This window comes from Onychomys torridus, chromosome 14, assembly GCF_903995425.1.
Source record: "Onychomys torridus chromosome 14, mOncTor1.1, whole genome shotgun sequence".
In the NCBI taxonomy this organism is placed as follows: domain Eukaryota; kingdom Metazoa; phylum Chordata; class Mammalia; order Rodentia; family Cricetidae; genus Onychomys; species Onychomys torridus.
This window is the reverse complement of record NC_050456.1, coordinates 79,332,775-79,353,618: the sequence shown is the minus strand read 5'-3', so window position 1 is coordinate 79,353,618 and position 20,844 is coordinate 79,332,775. Positions and strand designations below refer to the sequence as shown.

The window sequence follows — 20,844 nt, the reverse complement described above, 5'->3', positions numbered from 1 at the left end:
CGATGTAAAACTGCAATGTAGTGGACCTAAAATACACGGAAGCCGTACAAGATTTTTAGTTATGCCTTAAACTCCTTGAACAAGAGCTAGAGGCTAGAGCTGGGGGCTCAGCAGAGTTCCTCCTCAGTCTGAGTGCATGGAGCCAGTTCTTTCTGGGAGAGTTAATCTACCATTACAGCCTCAAGCAAGGACTGGAGCCCTTTCCTACCCTGCTGCTTCTTCTCAGGGTCATCGGCACAGAAACAGAAATGCAACCAGAGCCGCAGCCAGCCAGCGGCAGAGCGAGGCGGTGCGTCTGGAAGGCTCTCCAGGGCACTGAAGCAGCGGCCAGGCCACTGAAGGAGGAACAGGAGGAAAAGCAAAGCGCTAAAGGCTGTTTCTGCCTCAGGTGAATAAGAAATACAGTACATATCACAGTGGCCAAAACGAAAGTTAAAACACAAAACCAACTGAAAGAATGAGTCTAAGTAATGTCTCCAAATTTTCCAGAAGTAACAGAACATACCAATCTGTATTAGGGGTTAATACAGTACTGCTGGGCATGGATGTCCTAATTATTACAAAGGCTAAAACTGAAGAGGGAACTGTTCCCATAACTCAGTTATATCCTTCAGTAGGAGCACGAGGACAGGAGCAGGAGACGGAGCTTCTTGGCTAGGTGGGCACAAGGCAAAGCTTTCAGGAGGCTCTCACATGAGCAGGGCACAGCACTATATTATAATAATTAGAGCAGCAAAAGTGAGCAGCTGGAGCAACTGAGCCCAGGCTCTCACCAGTGCACCTGCACAGAGTTTAAGAACAATCTTTTAGCAGGCATGCACCAGCACAACTTTAGTGCACACTCACAGAGGAGGCAGTGGCAGGTGGACCTGCAAATCTGAGGCCAGTCTGACTTACACAGTGAATTTCAGGCCAGCCAGGGCAACATACTTAGACCTTGTCTCCAAAACAAAACAAAAATAGCCTTTTTATTTCATATTTCCTACTCTTTAGAATTTTGTTTTAATGTCTACTATTAAAAACTCCAGTCTTCGTGTGTGTGTGTGTGTGTGTGTGTGTGTGTGTGTGTGTGTGTTATATTTACAACCACCTGCTCTTGCGAGTGCTCACATGTGACCACAAGTGCACATGTTCAGATGTTCACATGCATATGGAGGCCAGAGAGCCTTGCCAGGTGTCTCCATCGTCACCCCCACCTTAGCTTTTGAGACAGAGCCTCTCACGCAGAGCAGAGCTCACCCACCTGCTGGGCAGCGGGCTGCAGGGCCCTGCCCATCCCTGCTCTCCCAGCAGTGGGGTCACAAGTGCACACCACCACTTGACACTTTTACATGGGTGCTTGAGATCCAAACTCAGGCCTTCACACTTATGCAGCAGACACTTTACCAACTGAACCATCTCCCAAGTCCTTCCTAAGTTGTTTTGGTTTACTTTTAGAGATGGGAGTCTCACTGTGTAACCCTGGATGACCTGGAACTTGAGTTGTAGACCAGGCTGCCTTCAAAGTCAAAAGAGATCCTCCTGCCTCAGTCTTGCAAGTGCTGAGATTAAAGGTGAGCACCACCACACCCAACTAAAGAAATATTTTAAATATTCTTAATTAATAGTCAGGTAAGGGACATTTATTTAATCTTCCAAAGAACAGGTTATTTAGGTTCTATATCTAAAATAGAAAAGAATTAACACTTTATAACCTACCATGTATTCATCCCCCGCAAAACTTAGAAGCCATATAAGGTTTTTTTTTGTTTGTTTGTTTGTTTTGTTGTTGCTGTTTTTTGAGACAGGATTTCTCCATGTAGCTTTGGAGCCTGTCCTGGAACTCGCTTTGTAGACCAGGCTGGCCTCGAACTCTCAGAGATCCGCCTGCCTCTGCCTCCCGAGTGCGGGGATTAAAGGCATGCACCACCACCACCCAGCCAAAATACTGTATTTCTTAAACTTGAGGAAGATGATCTTTTAATGCTAAACAATGCATGCACCATATATAAGATATTTAAGGATACTTGCGGACCTGGCCCACTGGTTGGTTGATCCTGGCCATACATATCAAGTTCTTGTGCTTCAAGCTGTCTGTATTTGTTAATATATTCCATTTCTGAGCTCCTCTGGCTGAGTGACCTGCAAAGAACAGTTTTAAAAAAAAAAGTCACCAAGGGGTTGGGGGTTTAGCTCAGTGGTAGAGCACTTGCCTAGCAAGCACAGGCCCTGGGTTCAATCCTCAGCTCTAAAAAATAAAAATAAAAAAAAGTCACCAAAACTTCTATGCCAGAGGAGTTCCTAAACAGTTACTTTATGGAAGTCAAGGGGAAAATGCAAGTTGTCACAAACAATTCTAATATTCAAACTCAGTTACAAATACAGGCATGAAATCAGGAGAAGTGTGGTGCTGGAGAGATGGCACAGTGGATAAGAGACCTGGCTGCTCTTCCAAAGGAGCTGGGTTCAGTTCCCAGCATCCACCCACATGGTGGCTCACAACCATCTGTAACTCCAGGTCCAGAGGATCTGATGGTCCTATGGCGTCCACAGGCAAAGGCATGAAAGTGGTGCACAGACATACATACCAGCAGAACACACATACACATACAAATTTAAATTAAAAGGCAACACGAATAGATTGTTTTTCATCAACTGAGCTGACAAAATGCAAGTCATCGGAGAATGCTGAGGAGGAGGTGTGTGATCGGACCGCCCATGCTGACACAGGACAGTCTGTAGCTGCACCCAGACCTAAAGCACATTCCCACAGCCTCACCATCTTCCCCAGAACCATGCATCTGCACATCTAAACAAAGTCACATGTGCAAGCATGCATGGAAGAACCCACTCAATGCATAAACATTTATGAAGCGCCTGCCGCATGGAATGCATTGTCTTAGATGGTGGAGCCAGCACAGCAAGCCAAGCTAAGTCCTTGCTCTTGTGAAAATGCCATCCAGTAAACAAACATACACTGTATCTAGGGATACAAAGCAAAGAATTCTGGGGAATTCTATAAACTCAGCACTCAGGAAGCTAAGGCAGGAGAACTGCTGCCAGTCCAAGCCAGGCCGAGCCACGTGTGAGCTCCATACCCACCTGAACAACAGTAAGACACTGTCTCAAAAGAAGATCCCAAGGCTGAAGAGATGGTCAGTGGTTAAGAGTACACACAGTTCTCACAGACAAGGAACCCAGTACAGTGGCCAGCATCCACACTGGGCAGCTCACAATGGCCTCTAACTCCAACTCAGGTGTATCTGAAGTCTCTGTCCTCCTCAGGCATGAGCATTCATGTGCACATACCCACACACATGTATATAATAATAAAAGTGATTTTTGAAATCCAAAAATAAAGTAAAATAAGAATTCCAGGATAAGAGGGTAACTTCATAATATTCATAATTAAAACCTGTAAAATATCTCCATCTGGGCAAATTCAAGGCCAGCCTGGTCTACACAGGCTAGCCAGGGATACATAGTTAAACCCTGCCTCAAAAGAAAGATCAAAATCAGAGTAGGGTATAGAGTAATAGCAAGGATTTTTTTTTTTTTTCCTGAAAGAGAGAAGTCATTGAAAGATTTTGAGCAGAGGAACTGGCATGCATTTTCTGGGGAACCTAGGAAGGGAGTGTAAGCCTATGCACAGCTGGGGCTCAAGGTGGCTCTGGGACCAGGACCATTCTGAAGAACAAACACTTTGCACTGAGAACAATGGCCAGACTTGCGACTGGACAATGCCCTAGTGCTCAGAACCTTGGTACTAAGGTGGCCTGAATGATACCACATCCTAGGAAGAGGCCTTACAGGGGCCTTTGGAACTTTTGTGGCAAGACAAGGAAGTGTGTCAGGGAAAGCCAGTAACACATGTCACCAAGCACCTGGAGAATGCTCAGCAGCTGAGTAGAGGCAAGGACTTCAACAGGATGGGTAAGCTGGAGGAGTATTTCTGGTCCTCTGGTACTCCCATGAACCTCATCTATTGGTGGCTTACTTTGAAAACATTCTCATCTCATGGAAGCCAGTAAAAGCTCTGATGGTCACTGCCCTCAGCACTGCCTGTGGGGAAGGACCAAGGGATGGCTCTCTGTTGCTGACACTGAGCAGATGTCGCTGGCATTTTCACTTCTCCAGAGAAGTCTGTGGGCTTCGGTGCAGAGGCCCTAACAGTACAAGAGAACCCTGGGAAGGACACCCAGGATGCACACATCACCCCAGAAGCTTATTATGCGAAGCTGGGATTCCCTGGAACAGAGAAATTGGCCAATATGTGTCGTTACTACCCAATGAAGCCGTACTGTGACATCATACTTACCCATCACCCAAACCCCAAAGTCAAATGCTTCAGTCAGTTTATCTCAGAGAACCGGGGATACGTTGAGGTATGTAAAAAGCCTCAGCTGTTCAGGCAGCGGGCCTCCTGTTCCTCAGATCAAGCTGTCCTTGCAACACAACGCTGCCCTTTGCAGAGCAGCTAGGTTGGGAGACCATCATCTCTACAGGCAGGTTCTGTATTCCTTCTCTTTGGGGGAACACTGCACTGGAGACTGGACAGAGCAGCTGGATTCTCTTAGAACTTCCTTTCTAGCAGTTAACAGTGGAGAGGCTGTTGGTGAATTGAGAAATCCCAGACTACACTGCCTTATCCAGATCTTTCCCTCTCATATCTAAGTTTCTCAAAAGGCTGCCATGAGGAATTTAGAGCATATCCTTTCATAGAAATGGTAGGTCACACAGCTTTCTTCTGAGTGAGCAATCCTCTGGTTCTGAAATTCCTCCTAGATGCTCCATTTTCATGTCACAACTCTCAGCAAATTAAAGTAACCCGTGACGATCGAAAGGTGAGTGAACAATGTCTTACAAATAGTGTAACATGATTTAGCCCTAAAAAGAAATGAAGTACTGATATATACCACAACATGAAGTTTGAAGACATTATCCTAACGGAAATAGCCAAACACAACAGAGTCAATCTTCCATGACTCCATTCATGTGAAATATCTAGACAGGCAATTTCACTGAAACAGAAAGGGTAGACGTTCCCCGAGACTGGGGCAAGAATGAGTCACTGCTTAATGGTTACAGACTTTCTATTAAAGATGACCAAAAAAAATTGAGCAACAGAGTCAATGGGGACACAATACTGTAACTAACTCGTACTAATGAAGTGTACGACTAAAACAGCAAATTCTGAGTTGTATATACTTATGCCACGGTAAAATTTTTCCAAGCCATCATAATATAAGATGGCCAAAGAGAACACATATCTCCAGCTGTCTTGCACAAGGGTATTTGTGCAAGGGTACAGAAGATAGCATTTGAGCTAACAGACTGAGTAAAGAAGTCCCACACTTCCGGGTATGGGCAGAAAGGCATGTCCCATGGAAAGTCTACCCAAATGAAGAGTGACAAGGGAGATCAAGGTCTCTCTCATTTGCTGACCTGGGACATCATTTTTTCCTGACCTCGGATATTTGAGGCACCAGGTTCTATATTATTTGGGCTCAAGTATTCACACCATCAACGCTACCACCTCAGGCTCTCAAGCTTTCATACTGTGAATTATATCACACCTGTTTCCCTAATGTGAAGCAGTATGTCATGGGATTCCTGGCCCCATCATCACAGAGAAGACAGCTTCATAGACATCATCTCAATGCTCACCTCTCAGAAACACTAATGGAAGGGGGCTGCATTTGTCCACTTTTGCTTGAAAGCTACCAGCATTCTTCTGTTACTGATGCTCTGCTCACCAATTCACTCACAAATAACAGAGGTCCAGCACCACACCTGGCATCTTCTGGACAACCAGGATGGAGCAGTCTCCACCACAGACTGCCCTCATGGAATCTGCAGTGTAGGTAAGGGAAGAGTTAAAATGAGTGAAACAGATGATGGAAGATGGGTCAGTGGTTAAGAGTTCTTGCTACTCTTGAGAGGACCTGGGTTCAGTTCCCAGCCCCCATGTGGTGGGTCACAACTGACTGTAACTCCAGTTCAAGGAGATCTAGACTCACAGGCACAAAGCATGGTCCACATACCATGCACTCAAATACACACATATAAGATTTTTAACCTTTCTTGTTTAATGAGTGAAGTAGACACTAGATAAGAGCATGGGGGAAACAGTGTCAGAAGAGAGGGGCAAAGAGAATTACGCTGTTAGCCAAGGTCATGGGTGACATTTGGGGGAAGGTCTGAAGAAGGTGGAATAACCATGTTAGGCATTTGAGGGAAGCAGTCCAAAAATGGTCCTGAGGTCCCCAAGTGTACCTGGGCTTCGGGTAGGAGGAGCTGGGACTGAGGAGAGACAGGAAGAAACTGCTGACCTGAGCAAGATGGGTTTTGGTCAGAGAGAGAAAAACGACACCATCTGACACCTATTTGACAAAGTTAAGGGGAGGAAGTACAGGAAGAGCCCGCAGACCACTTCCCAGGTCACCGTCCCCAAGGCCAGAGCAGCTGAGTTACAGGCATGGGTACCACAGTCAACTGCAGTGTGAGCACTGTGGTCACACTGAGCAGCGTGCATTGTGGGAGATGGAGGCACCCTGTGACGTGGCCAGAGCACATGAGGATGGCGCTGAGACAAAAGCACCAGCAAGCAGACTGGTGATAATGCCAAGACACAGCCCCACTGAGCCAAGGCTTCCACGTGACTTCTACCATCTCCAACCAGACTCATTCCAGTACAAGGGCTAAAGTAAAAATGAAAAACACCAAGCCAACACGACAGCCATAAACAGAAAATGACCCAATTGTTTCATGTCTTCCATACAAAACAGCTTAATAAGGTTCTGATGTACAAGAAGTGACCCATTTATGAACTTACAACATAGCTGATAAACTCTCATGCTAATCTGTTTTTACCCCGATAAACAGAAAAAAATCATTTTTAAAAGGGAATTGTCTTATCTTGCCTACAAATATGTTCTCTAACTACATGGTAGTAGGAAAGATATTACAGAGAGTGGTATTTGGTCTCTGCTCAATCTTAACAATTTCACGAGAAAGGAGAAAATTAAAGTAATATAAGTATAGCACAAACTAAATACTAGAAAATACGTTTTGTACAAGTAAGTTCAAAGGAAAGAGTACTCAATGTGAACTGAGGAGGTAAGTAAAGTTCCGTGAGGGTCAGACATGAGCAATGTCTGAAGGAGAGAAGAGAGCTGGCCCCAGGAGTCCGTCCTCTGGGATCATTTCAGTCTCTGCTCAAAGAGCACTGGTGCTGTGCTTATGCCAGCGATCCACTTAACAGGCAGAAGGAGGGGGAGTCTGAGGCTAGCCTAGGCTTTCCTATGAGACCCTGTTTCAAGAATCAACAAATAAATCCCTATTCAAAAGAATTATCCCCCCGGGTAGAGAGACGGCTTGGTGGTTAAGAGCACTGGCTGCTCTTCCAGAGGACCCAGGTTCAATTCCCAGCACCCACATGGCAGTTTATAACTGTCTGTAGCTCTAGTTCCACGGGATCTGACCCCCTCACACAGGCAGAAGAGACACTAACGCACACAAAGTAAAAATAAATGTTAATAAATAAAATAAAATTTAAAAAATTATCCCGCCAGGCGGTGGTAGTGCACGCCTTTAGTCCCAGCACTCAGGAGGCAGAGGCAGGTGGATCTCTGTAGTTCCAGGCCAGCCTGGGCTACAGAGCAAGATCCAGGACAGGCACCAAAGCTACACAGAGAAACCCTGTCTTGAAAAAAAAATTATCGCCAGGCGGTGGTGGTGCATGCCTGTAATCCCAGCACTGGGGAGGCAGAGGCAGGTGGATGGATCTCTGTGAGTTCAAGACCAGCCTGGGCTACAGAGCTAGTCCAGGACAGGCTCCAAAGCTACAAAGAAACCCTGTCTCGAAAAACAAACAAACAAACAAAAAATTATCCCAACCAGAAAGTCCTTCCCATCTATGCTGAAGGGATCACTGCAAGAATGTTAAGTAACACAGACAACCTATCTTACTCACACACATTCATCTCTTCCTTAGAAGGGCAGCCCCAGGAAAGCAGGAACTAGAACCATCTAATGAACTGAGTCATCCCCAGGCTCTAACCCTCCAGACCACAAGAGACATCAGTAAATATCTACTGAGCAACTGAACACCAGCAAATATGGGAGACAGGGTGGAATTTCATCAGAAAGCATTAAAACCCGAGAAGGGGAATCTAGAACAAGTTCAAAGAAGAGTAGACCAAAAAAAAAAAAAAAAAGGTTGGAAAAAAAAGGAGTGGAGCTAAAACACTCCATATGGACAGCAGTTAAAAATTAAAATAAGGGGTTGAGGATTTAGCTCAGTGGTAGAACGCTTGCCTAGCAAGCGCAAGGCCCTGGGTTTGATCCTCAGCTCCAAAAAAAAATAAATAAATAAAATAAGTACAAATACAAATAAGAGAGAAAGAATAAGCATTTGAGAAGTCAGTGTATCTAAATCTGGAGGGAGGATGGGGCAGTGTGGTGGCATGCGCCTTTAATCCCAGCACTCAGGAAGCAGAGGCAGGTGGATCTCTGTGAGTTTGACACCAGCCTGGTCTACACAGTGAGTTCCAGGACAGCCAGGGCTGCATAGTGAGACCCTGTCTCAAAAAAACAAAACTGAGGGGCAGATGGAGACTGCAGTGTAGGACAGGTGTGCTGGACACTGAGTGGGTCAGCGGGGAAAGCTGGGCAGTGTCGTAGACTGAAGAGGCCCCAAGTGGGACTCAGGTTGTTCTCCTTTTCCAATATATGATGTAGTTTTGCTACCACTTCAGAGGAAGGAAATTTTTAAATAATGACGAAGTTTCAAAGGCAAAAGTGGCGTGGTTTGGGACAGTTAGTTTTTCATTTGGAAGGACATCTGTCACGTAAACTTCACCCCTTTCCCTCACCTGCTAGTGCAGCTAGAGAATGTGAAAGCCTCTCACTGAAGATAATGAATCCTGACATCTGGCCTTTTCCAGACCAACAGGAACTGCAGCATGACCACACATGTCACTCTTGATCACACATGGCACACAGGTCTGATGTGAACAATGTCTATATTCTTGGTTCATTGGGAAGAAAAGCAACAGAAGAAATAAAGATTACAGAAGGAAAAGCTACAATGTCATCACTTAACAGAAAGCTAAGAATTAAAGATCTTTCATACTCAGCCACTGTTTCACAAGACAAGTACCTAAACAGAAAAATGTGCAACAGAGCCCACAGCCCACCAATGTTCACCTAAGCAGTGGCTGCCAATGTTTCATCTGCAGCTGAGACTTCAACTCTATACAGCCATGGGTAGCTTCAAGTTCTTATCCTTCCTCCTCCATATCCCCAGCTGAGATTACTGGCATGTACTACTACTACCTGATTTTATGTGGTGCTAGGGATGGCACTCAGGGCTCACACATGCCAGCCAAGCACTCTACCCACTAAGCCACATCCTACCCTGTATAATTCTACTCTGAACTTTGTGTCTTCATATCCCTACTTTCGCTGATAACACATCACTGTCTTACTACCATGAACACAGAGATTATCAATTATACACTACATTTATCTACCCAGGAGCTTTAGTGTCCTCTAGCATCTCAACTTCATTACACAGATTTGCTATTTTATAAGCAATAAATGAATGTAGAATGTAACATTTGCTAAGCATCCCACATGACTGGTCTGTCCACTTCACTCAGTTACAATAAGCTTCACACAGTATGTACCTTGCATATAGTCAAGTCGGATCTATTTTTCCTGCTTTCATTGGAAGGGACAGTGACCTGGCTTCCAAATGGCCTGAAAGTTAAGCTGAAGAATGAAAGCAGTGTGGTTATTTTTAGACCTCTACAGGCATAAAAATACAGCATGGAACTGTGACCCACAGCTATGCACAGCAAAGCAGCACATCATGCGACAATCTTCGCCTCAGCTGGGGGAGCATCTGTAGTGCTTCACACGCCTGCTCTTCATTCCGTTTTCAGAGACACTGCAGCATGCATTTGGGACCAGCATCCATAGCTGCCGGCATCTTTTGCAAAGAAAAAAGGCTACACTCAAAAGGTAGACAATTATCTAATTTGTGAAGATGAAATATATATATATATATATTTCTTTTAGCTTAGTTACAAGGGGAATTAGTAAACATTCTCTCTAAATGAAGACAACAGAACTTCATTCCTAACATAGAAAGTTCTTTGTTTCAAGCAGTTCCAGTGGGTAAATGAGGAGACATGTTCCTTCACCGGAGGACACCTCCAAGAGAATGAGACCCGCCTGAGTGAAGCACAGTTTCAACTCCAATTCAAGCAAATTCTCTGGCAACATTCCCACAATACACCTACTACTCATCAGGTAAGCTTTATGCTTTCTGTACAAAGAGTAAGTCAAAAGTGTGTTTGTAGACAGCACTTTCCAAGACACTGATATTCAAAAGCCTCCTAAGAGCTTCTAACAGCAAGTGTTATTTTCAGAAACTGTTCAGTTTGTACTATCATCTTTGGTTTTATTTAATTTCTGCTTAGTTAAAATCTAAGTATTTTCAAAGCTTGGGTTTTAGCACTGACCTAGTTAGAAATTGAACGACTTTAATCCTGTTCTAATCTTATTTTGACCTGCATGTCTAGCAGTGAAAGATTCATAAATTTTTCTGGAAATATTAAATAAAAAACATTCACTCAAAAAAACCATTAAAATTTTATGCAAGTAAACATTTACTATCTCCACAGCCTAAGAATGCCACTCTTCAGCTGGATGAAATGGCCCCAAACGGATTCCCCCAAGCAGACACAGCGTGCCGGCTCCGACGACAGGGTGACGAGAACTCTGCTTCGGGAGTTAAAATGGCATCTGCAGGAGCGTGAGAGGTTAACACAAGAGATCGAGAATGAACAGAGAGTGAAAAGAACAGGCGTGGATTACAACTGGCTGAGGAACTGCCAGCCCCCGCATGCGACCATCCCAGCCACTGAACAGAGACAACTGGAAGTACTGTGCTCTCAAGTGCAGCCTTGTCAAACGGCAACTGTCCTCAGCAGGTAACACATTATGTCCTTGTCTTCTCCTGTGAGCTGCTCCCCCTCCTTCAGACTAGAAACCGCCCCGTTTCACAAGCTCTTTAATCGTATGTACCAACTACCTATCTGCAAAAACCTATATACCTCTGGACAGCTTCCTGGTAAAAATTTAATTACAATCAAAATTTCTTTACTGGAAGCTTTAATTATAAAGCTTTTCTGATTACTCAAAGTAAGTGCCTAGTACACAGTTATATTATGTAAGCTGCATTTCGGAGGTAGAATACAAGATAAATTTTCTAAATATTCATCCCTGCATTCCCCTTAGATTTCGAGAACTTTTGGCAGAAAATGATGTACTTCCCTGGGAAATAGTCTACATCTTCAAGCAAGTTCTGAAAGACTCCCTCAGCAGTCCTGACAGAGGGGGTCAGCACGCTGGCCTGTGGGACTCTGACATCACCTGTTCCCCGGCCCCTGCGCTCCCAGGTGAAAGCTCTGAGAGACCAGACAAAGATGAAATACCCACCATTTCAAGTTATGTAGACAGAAATGCCAAGAACAGGTTTCCATCATGCTCACACAGAGTATGGAACCTGCCATACTATTACCCATCAAGTTAAGGAGCACCATGGTCACCTTAGAGCCAGAGCTGTGAGCACCAACCAGAACAAATAGTCATGTGACCCTAGGTTTCTTTGTTAAAGTTAAAGATCAGAAGTTAAAATTCCTGTGTTGCCAACCTATTTTAGCAGCATTGCTTTTTAGTAATTCTAAATAGTCAATATTTTCGTTGGTTAGTATGCTTTTAACTAAAATGTCACCTAAATGTTTAAATATTTTCTTATACCTCAAACATGTCACAAAACTAAAGAAATTTAATATGAAGCCTGACATATTTTTTTGTGAAACTTAACAAACCTTGACTTTTATTCTAAGAGACTCCATGTGTAGAATAAATGATTAATTTGAACTTCTCTTTATAATGCGATACTGAAATGAAGTCAACATCCATTACATCAAGTCACCCTCCACAGAAACAAGAGAAAGGGGCCATGAGCGTGGAAACAATCTTCCATTTAAAAGCATAGCAGTGCTTTCCCTGTTTCTGAGAAAAGTTCACTACAGTCACAGGTAGGACTTTGGAGCGAGGACGGAGGTCAGGCATGAGGCAGGTCAGCAGCCACTTGACAAAGGAGCACCAAGAAGCCTGGAGGACCAGGAGAGGTGCTTAGGTTCTGGAGAGATCCAAAAGGAAGGAGACAAAGAAAATGTCATGCCCTCTTTGAGTCCTGACTCAAATCCAACAGAACCTCACAGTAGCCCCTAGGGACTGCTGACAATCTGATTTCTAATCATGGTTAACAGATAAGGGGTTTTAGACCTCACGCTGTTTACAATGCCTAAATTTGGTGACAGAATTAAGGTTAAATCTGTGCACACATATGTGCGTGCATGTGTGCGTGTATTAAGTATTTAGGACTCCTGGGGTGCTTCAGGTACATTTTATTGAAAATTATATGGGCACAATAGCTAAAAATTTTAGCTTGGGAATAGAGAAAGTAAGTTCATCCACAGAAAAACAGCTGTGCAGTACAATACACACAGACTTTAAAAGTTGTCATTACTAGCCAGACCAATCTGTTTAGCAATGCTAAAATAATTCTACATGTTGAGTACTGTGCATAACATCCCATTTCATCCAAACCTTGAATATCTGAGATGTAATTCCCACTTGACAAAGGAGTGAACAGCTCAAGTTCAATGCCTTGCCAAGCTCAAGGTAACTAGCAGAGCTGGAATCACACCCAGCCTGTTCTACCCCAACCCCACGCTACTTTCTACAGTCCAAATGCAATTAACAGCTGCCTATCTGACTCATCCTATTGGACGCTTAAAGGAGGCATAAAATCAGCACGCTCAAACCCAGGCTCTCAGCAGGTTTTCTTCCTTTCCTAAAGGGATAAAATTCAAGGAGCTGGGGGAGGGGTTCAGAAAATATAGTTCCGTTGGTAAAGCACTACCATATAAGCATGAGGTCCTGAATCTGATACCCAGAATCCACATAAAACAGCTGAGCATGGTAGCATACGCTCTAAAAGCAAATATAAAAAGACAGTCAGGTGGATCCCTGAGCCAGTAAGAAACTGTCTTAAAAAATAAATATAAAAACAGGGCCAGTGAGAAGGCTCAGCTGGTAAAGGCACTTGCTGCCAAGCCTGACAACCTGAGTTTGATCCCTGGAACCTACAAGGTAGAACAAGAGAACTAACTCCCCCTGCGAGTTGTACTCTGATCTCCACACGTGTACCATAGCATGCACATGAACACACACACACACACACACACACACACACACACACACACACACACAAATAAAGTAGCAAAGGTCCCTGAGGAACTGACTAGCCTCTGACCTACCCAGGTGCACACCAATTCAAAAGAGGAACAAGCCAAATACCCACCATCACTAACACGGCATCTGACACACACAGCACAGCCCTTCGACCTCTTCAATCAGCCTTCTCCACGTCAGCAGATGACAGGACTACCTACCCACCCAGTCATACAGCCAGGCCCTCACAATCACCTGGGCTCCCCTGGGATGGGGAAAGCATAAAGCCAGCAACACACACGAGTACAGAGACGCCGGACAAGGCCGCTCGTTGTTCACACAAGTAAGAGCTTGGGAGTCCAAGAAGTGCTTGGAAAAGGGAAATACTGAAACTGAGAGGAACTGGGAAAGGAGGCAGGCAGAGGAAGAGTTCTTTAGCTATGGGGAACATGGAACTTCTCTAAGGAGCAGACATCTGAACAGGAGCGCACTGGGGGGTGGGGGGAAGAGCAAAGAGAGAGCCATGAGCAAATGCAGAAGCTGCAGGTAACAGTGGGTCTGGAGCCGTCAGCACAGAAAACCAGACAGTAGATCAGGTAGACAGAGTCAGGCAAGCACTGGGTGGAGTGATGCTCTGTAGGCCACAATTAAGAATTCAAATTGTATCCAACAGCAATAGTCCCACAGAAAGTCACTCGTGCACTCAGCCTGAGGTGCAAGCGTTGATGTGAGAACCTGTTCACTCTATAAATAGTAACTGAGCGTTGGCCTCATGCCAGACATTCTTCTAGCTGCTCTAACAGAAATCATGAGAAGTCAGATCAAGCAAGAGACATGCTTTCTTCCAGGACGGTAGTGTGTGAACAATGAGCCGCTCTCGCGCTCTGGAAATACACGCGGTGCAGTTGCCGGACAAGCCTCACTGTCACTCTCAGTGGACTGCACACTTCCATGTCCTCAAAACACCCTCTGGGCAAATCAGCCATTGATTGGTATATATTAAGAGTCAGTCAAAGCAGGAGTGAATCAGAAAGCTGTTAGGGACAGATGAAACTCTACTTCCAGTTCTGGCACCCATTCCCCTCTGCCACAGGAGCCATTGCTCATCACTGTCAGAGGGGACAAAGTGCTATTTGTAGTGCCTATTAGCACAGCACAGTACATGCTAGACTCCGGCAGAGTACCAGTGACCCTTTTCAGCTCTTCTCACCCAACCCCTACCTACCTAAACTTCTCCAGGTCAGGGGCTTCCCCTGCCCTAGCTTCTCATTTCCAGAGCCCTGCCACTTCAGCTCTCTCTCTTTTGTCTTCCTCTCTCACTCCCCCCATCTCCTCTCCTGGCCTGGTCTAATCTGCTGGCCATGTTTAGTCTACTACTTTCTCTCCCAGATGCCTCTAGCTGTACTCTCCCTCATATCTATAATAAAAACCTTCCCTTCCACCAGACCTTGGAGGGGTCGTGTCCGCTCTTCACACAGGAGCAACTCTCCTGTCCAGAACAAAGAGCTGACATAGTGTAGCCACTTGATAACCAGGATCCAATAGGCATTTCATTCATTCAAATACCCGAGTGTCTACTGTATATCAGCGGCTGCAGTAAACAGTAGGAATTCAGTGATAATTTCCACAATCAGTAAGTTGTTCTGTGGGAAACAACACATGAAACAATTCCAGGGGGCTGGAGAGATGGCTCAGAGGTTAACAGCACTGGCTGCTCTTCCAGAGGTCCTAGGTTCAATTCCCAGCAACCACATGGTGGCTCCCAACCATCTGTAATGAGATCTTGCACCTTCTCCTGGCCTGCAGGAATACATGTAGACAGGAAATTGTATATCTAAGGAATAAATAAATAAATAAACTTTTTAAAAAAATTCCAAAATGTTCAAAGAGAGGCAGCATGAGCAGGGCACTGAGTGAGCTCCTTCTGCTCAGGCAGCTTCATGCCATGGCTTCCCTTGACCCTTCCACCACCCCCAATCTCTCTTTGCTGAACCCACCTTACCAACCTCTCAACTCCACACACTGAGCTCAAGCCGTAGTTGTCTACATCCCTACCTGCCGTCCCACAGTCTGAGCATTCTTGACACCCTGGCTTTAGAATCTTACCCCCGAAATGTGTAGCTCCATCCTGACTTCTTTCAACCACATGCACTACATTTATCGCCTGAGGCAAGTCTAAGTTTACCTGCTCTAATCAAATCTGTGTGGTATCCCCCGACATACCAGGTCTTTCAAAAGCTTCCTTTGAATGGCAACAGCTTCCAGCTGCTCGGACAGAAACCTGTGTGTCACCTGTGTCACATCCTGTTTCTGACTGACTCTGCTATAAAGTTGGTGTCTCTATCACGAAAACATATCCAAAGACTGAGATGGAGCTCAACTGTGTGCTTAACTAGCATGCACAGCACACTAGGTTCATGCCCAGACTTAACTACCATGCACAGCACACTAGGTTCATGCCCAGACTTAAAAGAAAGAGAGCACACGCTCAGCCTTGAGGACACAGGCCTTTAATCCCAGCACTTGGGAGACTGGGAAGGACTGTCATACATTTGAGGCCAATGTAGTTAGAGCAAGAATTTGCCTCAAAAAATTATATATATATATTCCATCCCAGGATTGGAGAGATGGCTTAGCAGTTAAGAGCACTGACTTCTTTTCCAGAGGACCTGGGGTCAATTCCCAGCACCCACATGTAGCTCACAAAAGCCTGTAAATCCAGATTCAGGGGTCTGATACTCTCACACAGGCAAAACATTAAAGCACATAAAATTAATTAAATAAATAAAATCATTTTTAAAAATCTCAAATGCACCGATCGATGGCATACACCTTTAATCCCAGCACTTGGGAGGCAGAGGCAGGTGGATCTCTGTGAGTTCGAGGCCAGCCTGGTCTACAGAGTGAGATCCAGGACAGCCAGGGGTACACAGAGAAACCCCGTCTCAAAAACAAACAAACAAACAACCCAAACGCAGCTGTCATCCTCAGCTGTCCTCCACTCACTGGTCTAAACACTTCTTACTCGATATCGCAGGAATTCTTAGACGAACACCTGTAGTCATGTATTCGAGAGATTTATTTTAAGGAATCAGCTCACACAGTCCTGAGAAAAAGTTCAATGACTACAGGTAGGCAAGCAGGCTGAGATCCAGGGAAGAGCCAAAGGCCTTCTGCCAATGGCACTGACATCATTAAGGATAACTTGTTTTATTCAAGTACACCAATTTTTTTTAAAGGTCCTGAAGCGCGGGGGGGGGGGGGGTGGGGGGGGGTGGGGGGGGGGTGTGGGGCCAACAAAATGGCTCAGAGGGTTAAAGGTGCTTGCTGTCAACCCTTGACAGTCTGAATTTAATTCCCAGAATCCACACAGTGCAAGGAGAGAATTGATTCCTGTAAGTTATCCCCTGGCCTCCACACACGTTATGGCACACACACCCATACATATACACATTCATGTGTGTGCATGCATACATACCACACAGTAAGTAGATAAATGTAAAATATCTCATCTTAATTATACCAGCAAAATCCCTTCTTCCGGGACTGGAGAGATGGCTCAGAGGCTAAGAGCACTGGCTACTCTTCCAGAGGACCCAGGTTTGATTCCCATCACATACACAGTGGCTTATAACCATTTATAACTCCAGTTCCAGGAAATCCAACACCCTATTCTGGCCTCCTAAGATACCAGGCACTCACATGGTGCAAACATATACATGCAGGCAAAACACTCACACACATAAAATATATCTTTAAAAAAAATCGTTCCATGCTGGAGAAGTGGCTCAGAGGTTAAGAGCACTGACTGTTCTTCCAGAGGTCCTGAGTTCAATTCCCAGCAACCACATGGTGACTCACAACCATCTGTAATGAGATCTGGTGCCCTCTTCTGGCCTGTATGCTGTATATATAATAAATAAATGATAGATAAATAAATAAATAATAAATCTTTTGGCCAGGGCAGTGGTGGCGCACGCCTTTAATCCCAGCACTCGGGAGGCAGAGGCAGGTGGATCTTTGTGAGTTCAAGGCCAGCCTGGTCTACCAAGTGAGATCCAGGAAAGGCGCAAAGCTACACAGAGAAACCCTGTCTCAAAAAACAAACAAACAAAAAAAAAAAAAAAAATCATTCCATGTAACACTGCATGTTCATAGGTGCAGCACACACCTGTGGGGAGTAACTCTGCCTATCAGGACTACTTGCCACAGGAATTAGGCATGTCACTTTCCCAACCAAACCTATTGTTTTTCCTTTACAAAATCATCACAGATTAACTGATAAAAGTCCAATAATGTCAAAGTGTTGACGTAAGGATTAAATAGCATTACTCGGAAAAGCATGGCCAGTCGCTCACCAGGCAGGCGAGGTAAAATGATTCTGGCCATCGACAGAGTAGCATGGTGAAAGCCAATCTCAGTCCTTTAATGGCACACTTACCTACTGTCATGTCAGCTCACTGCTCTGCAAATCCACTTTTGATTTAACAAGTCTCAGTCCATCAAGACCTGGAGAGTCTAAAAACTGCTCCTTAGACATTAAATGACAAATGAATCTATACTTTTAGTTTCTGACAAGGTCAATATTTAGTTCCAGTATCAAAACAAATGAATTCACACATTACATTCTCCAGGGAAGCTTGAGGCAAGTGCAGAACCTCAAGTAGGGCTATGACACAAGAATGCCAGCAAGATGGCTCAGCAGGTAAGAGCACTTTGCCCCACAAGCCTGACGACCTGAGTTCCGGCCTAGAACCAACACGAAACGTCCACAACCACAGCACTCACTGTAGCCCCGCACTCCTAGGGGAGGGGAGAGGCAGTCCAGCCAGCTAACATGGAATAAACAGAATCAAGAGGGGGTGGGATGCATGCCTTTGATCCCAGCACTCAGGAGGCAGAGGCAGGTGGATCTCTGTGAGCGAGTTCCAGGACAGCCAAGGCTACACATACAGAGAAACTCTGTCTCAGAAAACTAAAAAGAGAGAGAGAGAAACTCTGACCTAGCAAGGTAGAAGGCAAGAAGTGGTTCCTAGAAATTGTCCTTCGACCTCCACATGCAGATCATAACTTGCCCACATGCTCACACACACCCTGTATCTCTTGTGTGTTGTTCCAATTTTAGTACATATGCTGCCGAAGCCAGCACACACATCTATATACCAGATATACAAAATAATAAATTAATTTTTAAAAATTAAAGAGCTATTCGAGGTGGTGGTGCATGACTGTAATCTCAATGCCTAGGAGGGTAAGGCAGGAGGATCACTTATGTTCAGTTCAAGATCAAATTGGACAAAATAGTGAAACACTGTCTCAAAATATTTTTTCACTAAAAACAAAAGACTCCCCAACAACTGCAAAGAGTGCTGGGTTTAGGGTGGAGTCACGGAGAGGTACCAGGCCAGAGCACTACCATGCTGGTTTCTGCTCACCACATCCAGGTCTCTTCTAAACAGAGGGTGTCCTTCTGCCACATCCACATGGAACTGAAGGCAGATGCTTAACCCAAAGATAGTGAGAAGTGAAAGGTTAATAAAACTGAACAAAGGGGCTGGGGAGATGACCCAGTGGTTAAGAGCACTTGCTGCTCTTCCAAAGAACTAGAGTTCAGTTCCCAGCACCCACTGCTTGCCACTCCCAGCCCTGGGGATCCGACGCCTCCTCGGGCCTCTACAGATAGCTGCACACATATTCCATATAACCAAAAAGACAAGGACACATAAGCTTAAATTAATAATAAAATAAAACTGAACAAGGAGCCAGCATTCAAACTCCTTGCTATTTACCTCCTGAAATGCACAAATGCGCTGCAAACGTGTGTTTCTGAGAGACCTGCACACAGATGCCTACACTAGCTTTATTCCTAACCTCCAGAACTGGGGAGAACCAAGACCCGTGTCAGTGGATACATATGTTACCTCCAGCCAGTGGATCTCAATCTACGCTAAACCCCACAGAGCTACAGAAGGTCAGCTGCATATCACTGGATTAAAGCAGCTAGTCTCAGGGGGCTAAGATTGTGGGGTTTCAGCCACAAGGCACTCTGGAGAAGGAAAACATGGAAACAAAAAGAACGATTAGCGTCAAAGGTTAAGGAGCGGTCAAACAGGTGGATTTTCACTGCTAATGATACCAAGATGGCGACAGATGTGCACTATCACGTATCCAAATCCACACCGTGTGAGCAACACCACCAAAGACCCAAGTGTCAATTGAGGAGTCTGAATAAGAATCCTTTACCACACTGAAGTATGCACATAAATATCAATGGGAAACGCAGAAGGGAAGGGGACATTTTGGTAACTCTGCACAAGTTTCTGGAAACCTACAACTAACTTCCAAAACCAGTGTCTGGGGAGTCTAGAGAGAGGGACCAGGGATTAAAAGTGTGTAATGGTTTTACAGAGACCCTGAGCTTCATTCCCAGCACCCAGGCCAGGTGGCTCACAACAGCCTCTAACTCCAGCACTAGGGTTCCCCCTACACACCTCAAAAATAAACCTTTAGAGAAGAGGGTAGGCAGCATCTGGGTCAGTTAGATGCCTCAGCTGGGTAAAGGCACTTGCCAGCAATCCCAATGACCCAAATTCAATCCTCAGGAGCCAACACAGTGGAAGGACCTACTCTAACAAGGTATCCAGGCACAAGTGTATACACACACACACACACACACACACACACACACACACACAATGAACCCTTGCAATGAAAAATTTTAAAGCACTCTATGAACTTGCGGCTGGGGGCATACACCTGTAATCTCAGGACTTGGGGAGGTAGAGGCCAGAGAATGACTAATACAAAGCTATCCACGGAGGCATAGTAAGTTGAGGCCAGGCTGGTCTGCTTCATAAGACCCTGTTTCAAAACAAAAGGCCAAAATAGGGAAGAAATTAAAAAAACAAACAGGGCTGGAGAGGTGGCTCAGAGGTTAAGAGCACTAGCTGCTTTTCCAGAGGTCCTGAGTTCAATTCCCAGCAACCACATGGTGGCTCACAACCATCTATAATGAGAGCTGGTGCCCTCTTCTGGCCTGCAGGCATTCATGCAGGCAGAACACTGTATACATAATAAATAAATGAAAACCCTTTAAAATAAACAAATTCTTGGGAGGCTCAGCTTCTTGCTGGAAAACCTGGGAAGGCATCTGTTTGTTAAGGGCTCTTCACCTGCTTGCAGGCCTTCCCGAGCCCCTCCCAGGCTCCCTTACCTCCCGAAGGCTGAAGCTGGCCCGGCCGGTGCTGTGCCCACAACTGGACCTGGATCCTGGGCCTGGACCGCAGGGGCCTCTCCGGGGGCTGCATCGGGGCGCTGCACCTCCTCCCGGGCTGCCTCGGCAGGGAAGGCAGGCGGCAAGCCCAGCAGCTCCACATTGGTCACGGTCTTGCCTATGGTGAACCAGTCGTTGATCTGGTCGACCGTGAGCTTCCGCAACATCCTCGGTGCCCAGGAGCTGCCTCAACTGCCCAGCTCCAAAGGTGGCAAAAGCCTCAATAGAAGCTCCCCGCCAGCGCCACAACGACCGTTCCAGAAGCCCTGCCCCTC

At 45.4% G+C, this 20,844-nt stretch overlaps 2 protein-coding genes across 3 annotated transcripts in view; one reads left to right on the top strand and one right to left on the bottom strand.

Annotated features, from left to right (window-relative positions):
* The window catches only part of Tdrd9 (tudor domain containing 9), a 109,087-nt gene extending 88,295 nt beyond the window's left edge, over positions 1-20,792 (bottom strand). Inside the window, exons 1-2 of the mRNA XM_036206111.1 lie at positions 20,510-20,792; positions 2,015-2,121 (exon numbers count right to left, since the gene is read on the bottom strand). Coding sequence (XP_036062004.1) covers positions 2,015-2,121; positions 20,510-20,736 — 334 coding nt within the window. The 5' untranslated portion in view covers positions 20,737-20,792. The remainder of the gene's footprint in view (positions 1-2,014; positions 2,122-20,509) is intronic.
* Rd3l (retinal degeneration 3 like) lies at positions 9,829-11,934 on the top strand. 2 transcript variants are annotated; one of them, XM_036206114.1, is made up of 4 exons: positions 9,829-10,008; positions 10,156-10,299; positions 10,674-10,982; positions 11,290-11,934. In XM_036206114.1, exons 3-4 carry the CDS (start codon positions 10,681-10,683, stop codon positions 11,582-11,584), a joined length of 597 nt encoding a protein of 198 aa, XP_036062007.1. In that variant the 5' UTR covers positions 9,829-10,008; positions 10,156-10,299; positions 10,674-10,680; the 3' UTR covers positions 11,585-11,934. The 2 variants fall into 2 exon arrangements, with proteins under 2 accessions (XP_036062007.1, XP_036062005.1); XM_036206112.1 differs by having other exon boundaries at positions 10,153-10,299.
* Positions 20,793-20,844: the final 52 nt, after the last annotated feature.

Excerpts from the sequence above, each read along its gene's own strand:
- Rd3l (XM_036206114.1), top strand. The coding sequence starts at position 10,681 with ATGCCACTCTTCAGCTGGATGAAATGGCCCCAAACGGATTCCCCCAAG. Across the intron at positions 10,983-11,289 it reads ACGGCAACTGTCCTCAGCAG|ATTTCGAGAACTTTTGGCAG; the intron begins GTAACACATTAT and ends CATTCCCCTTAG.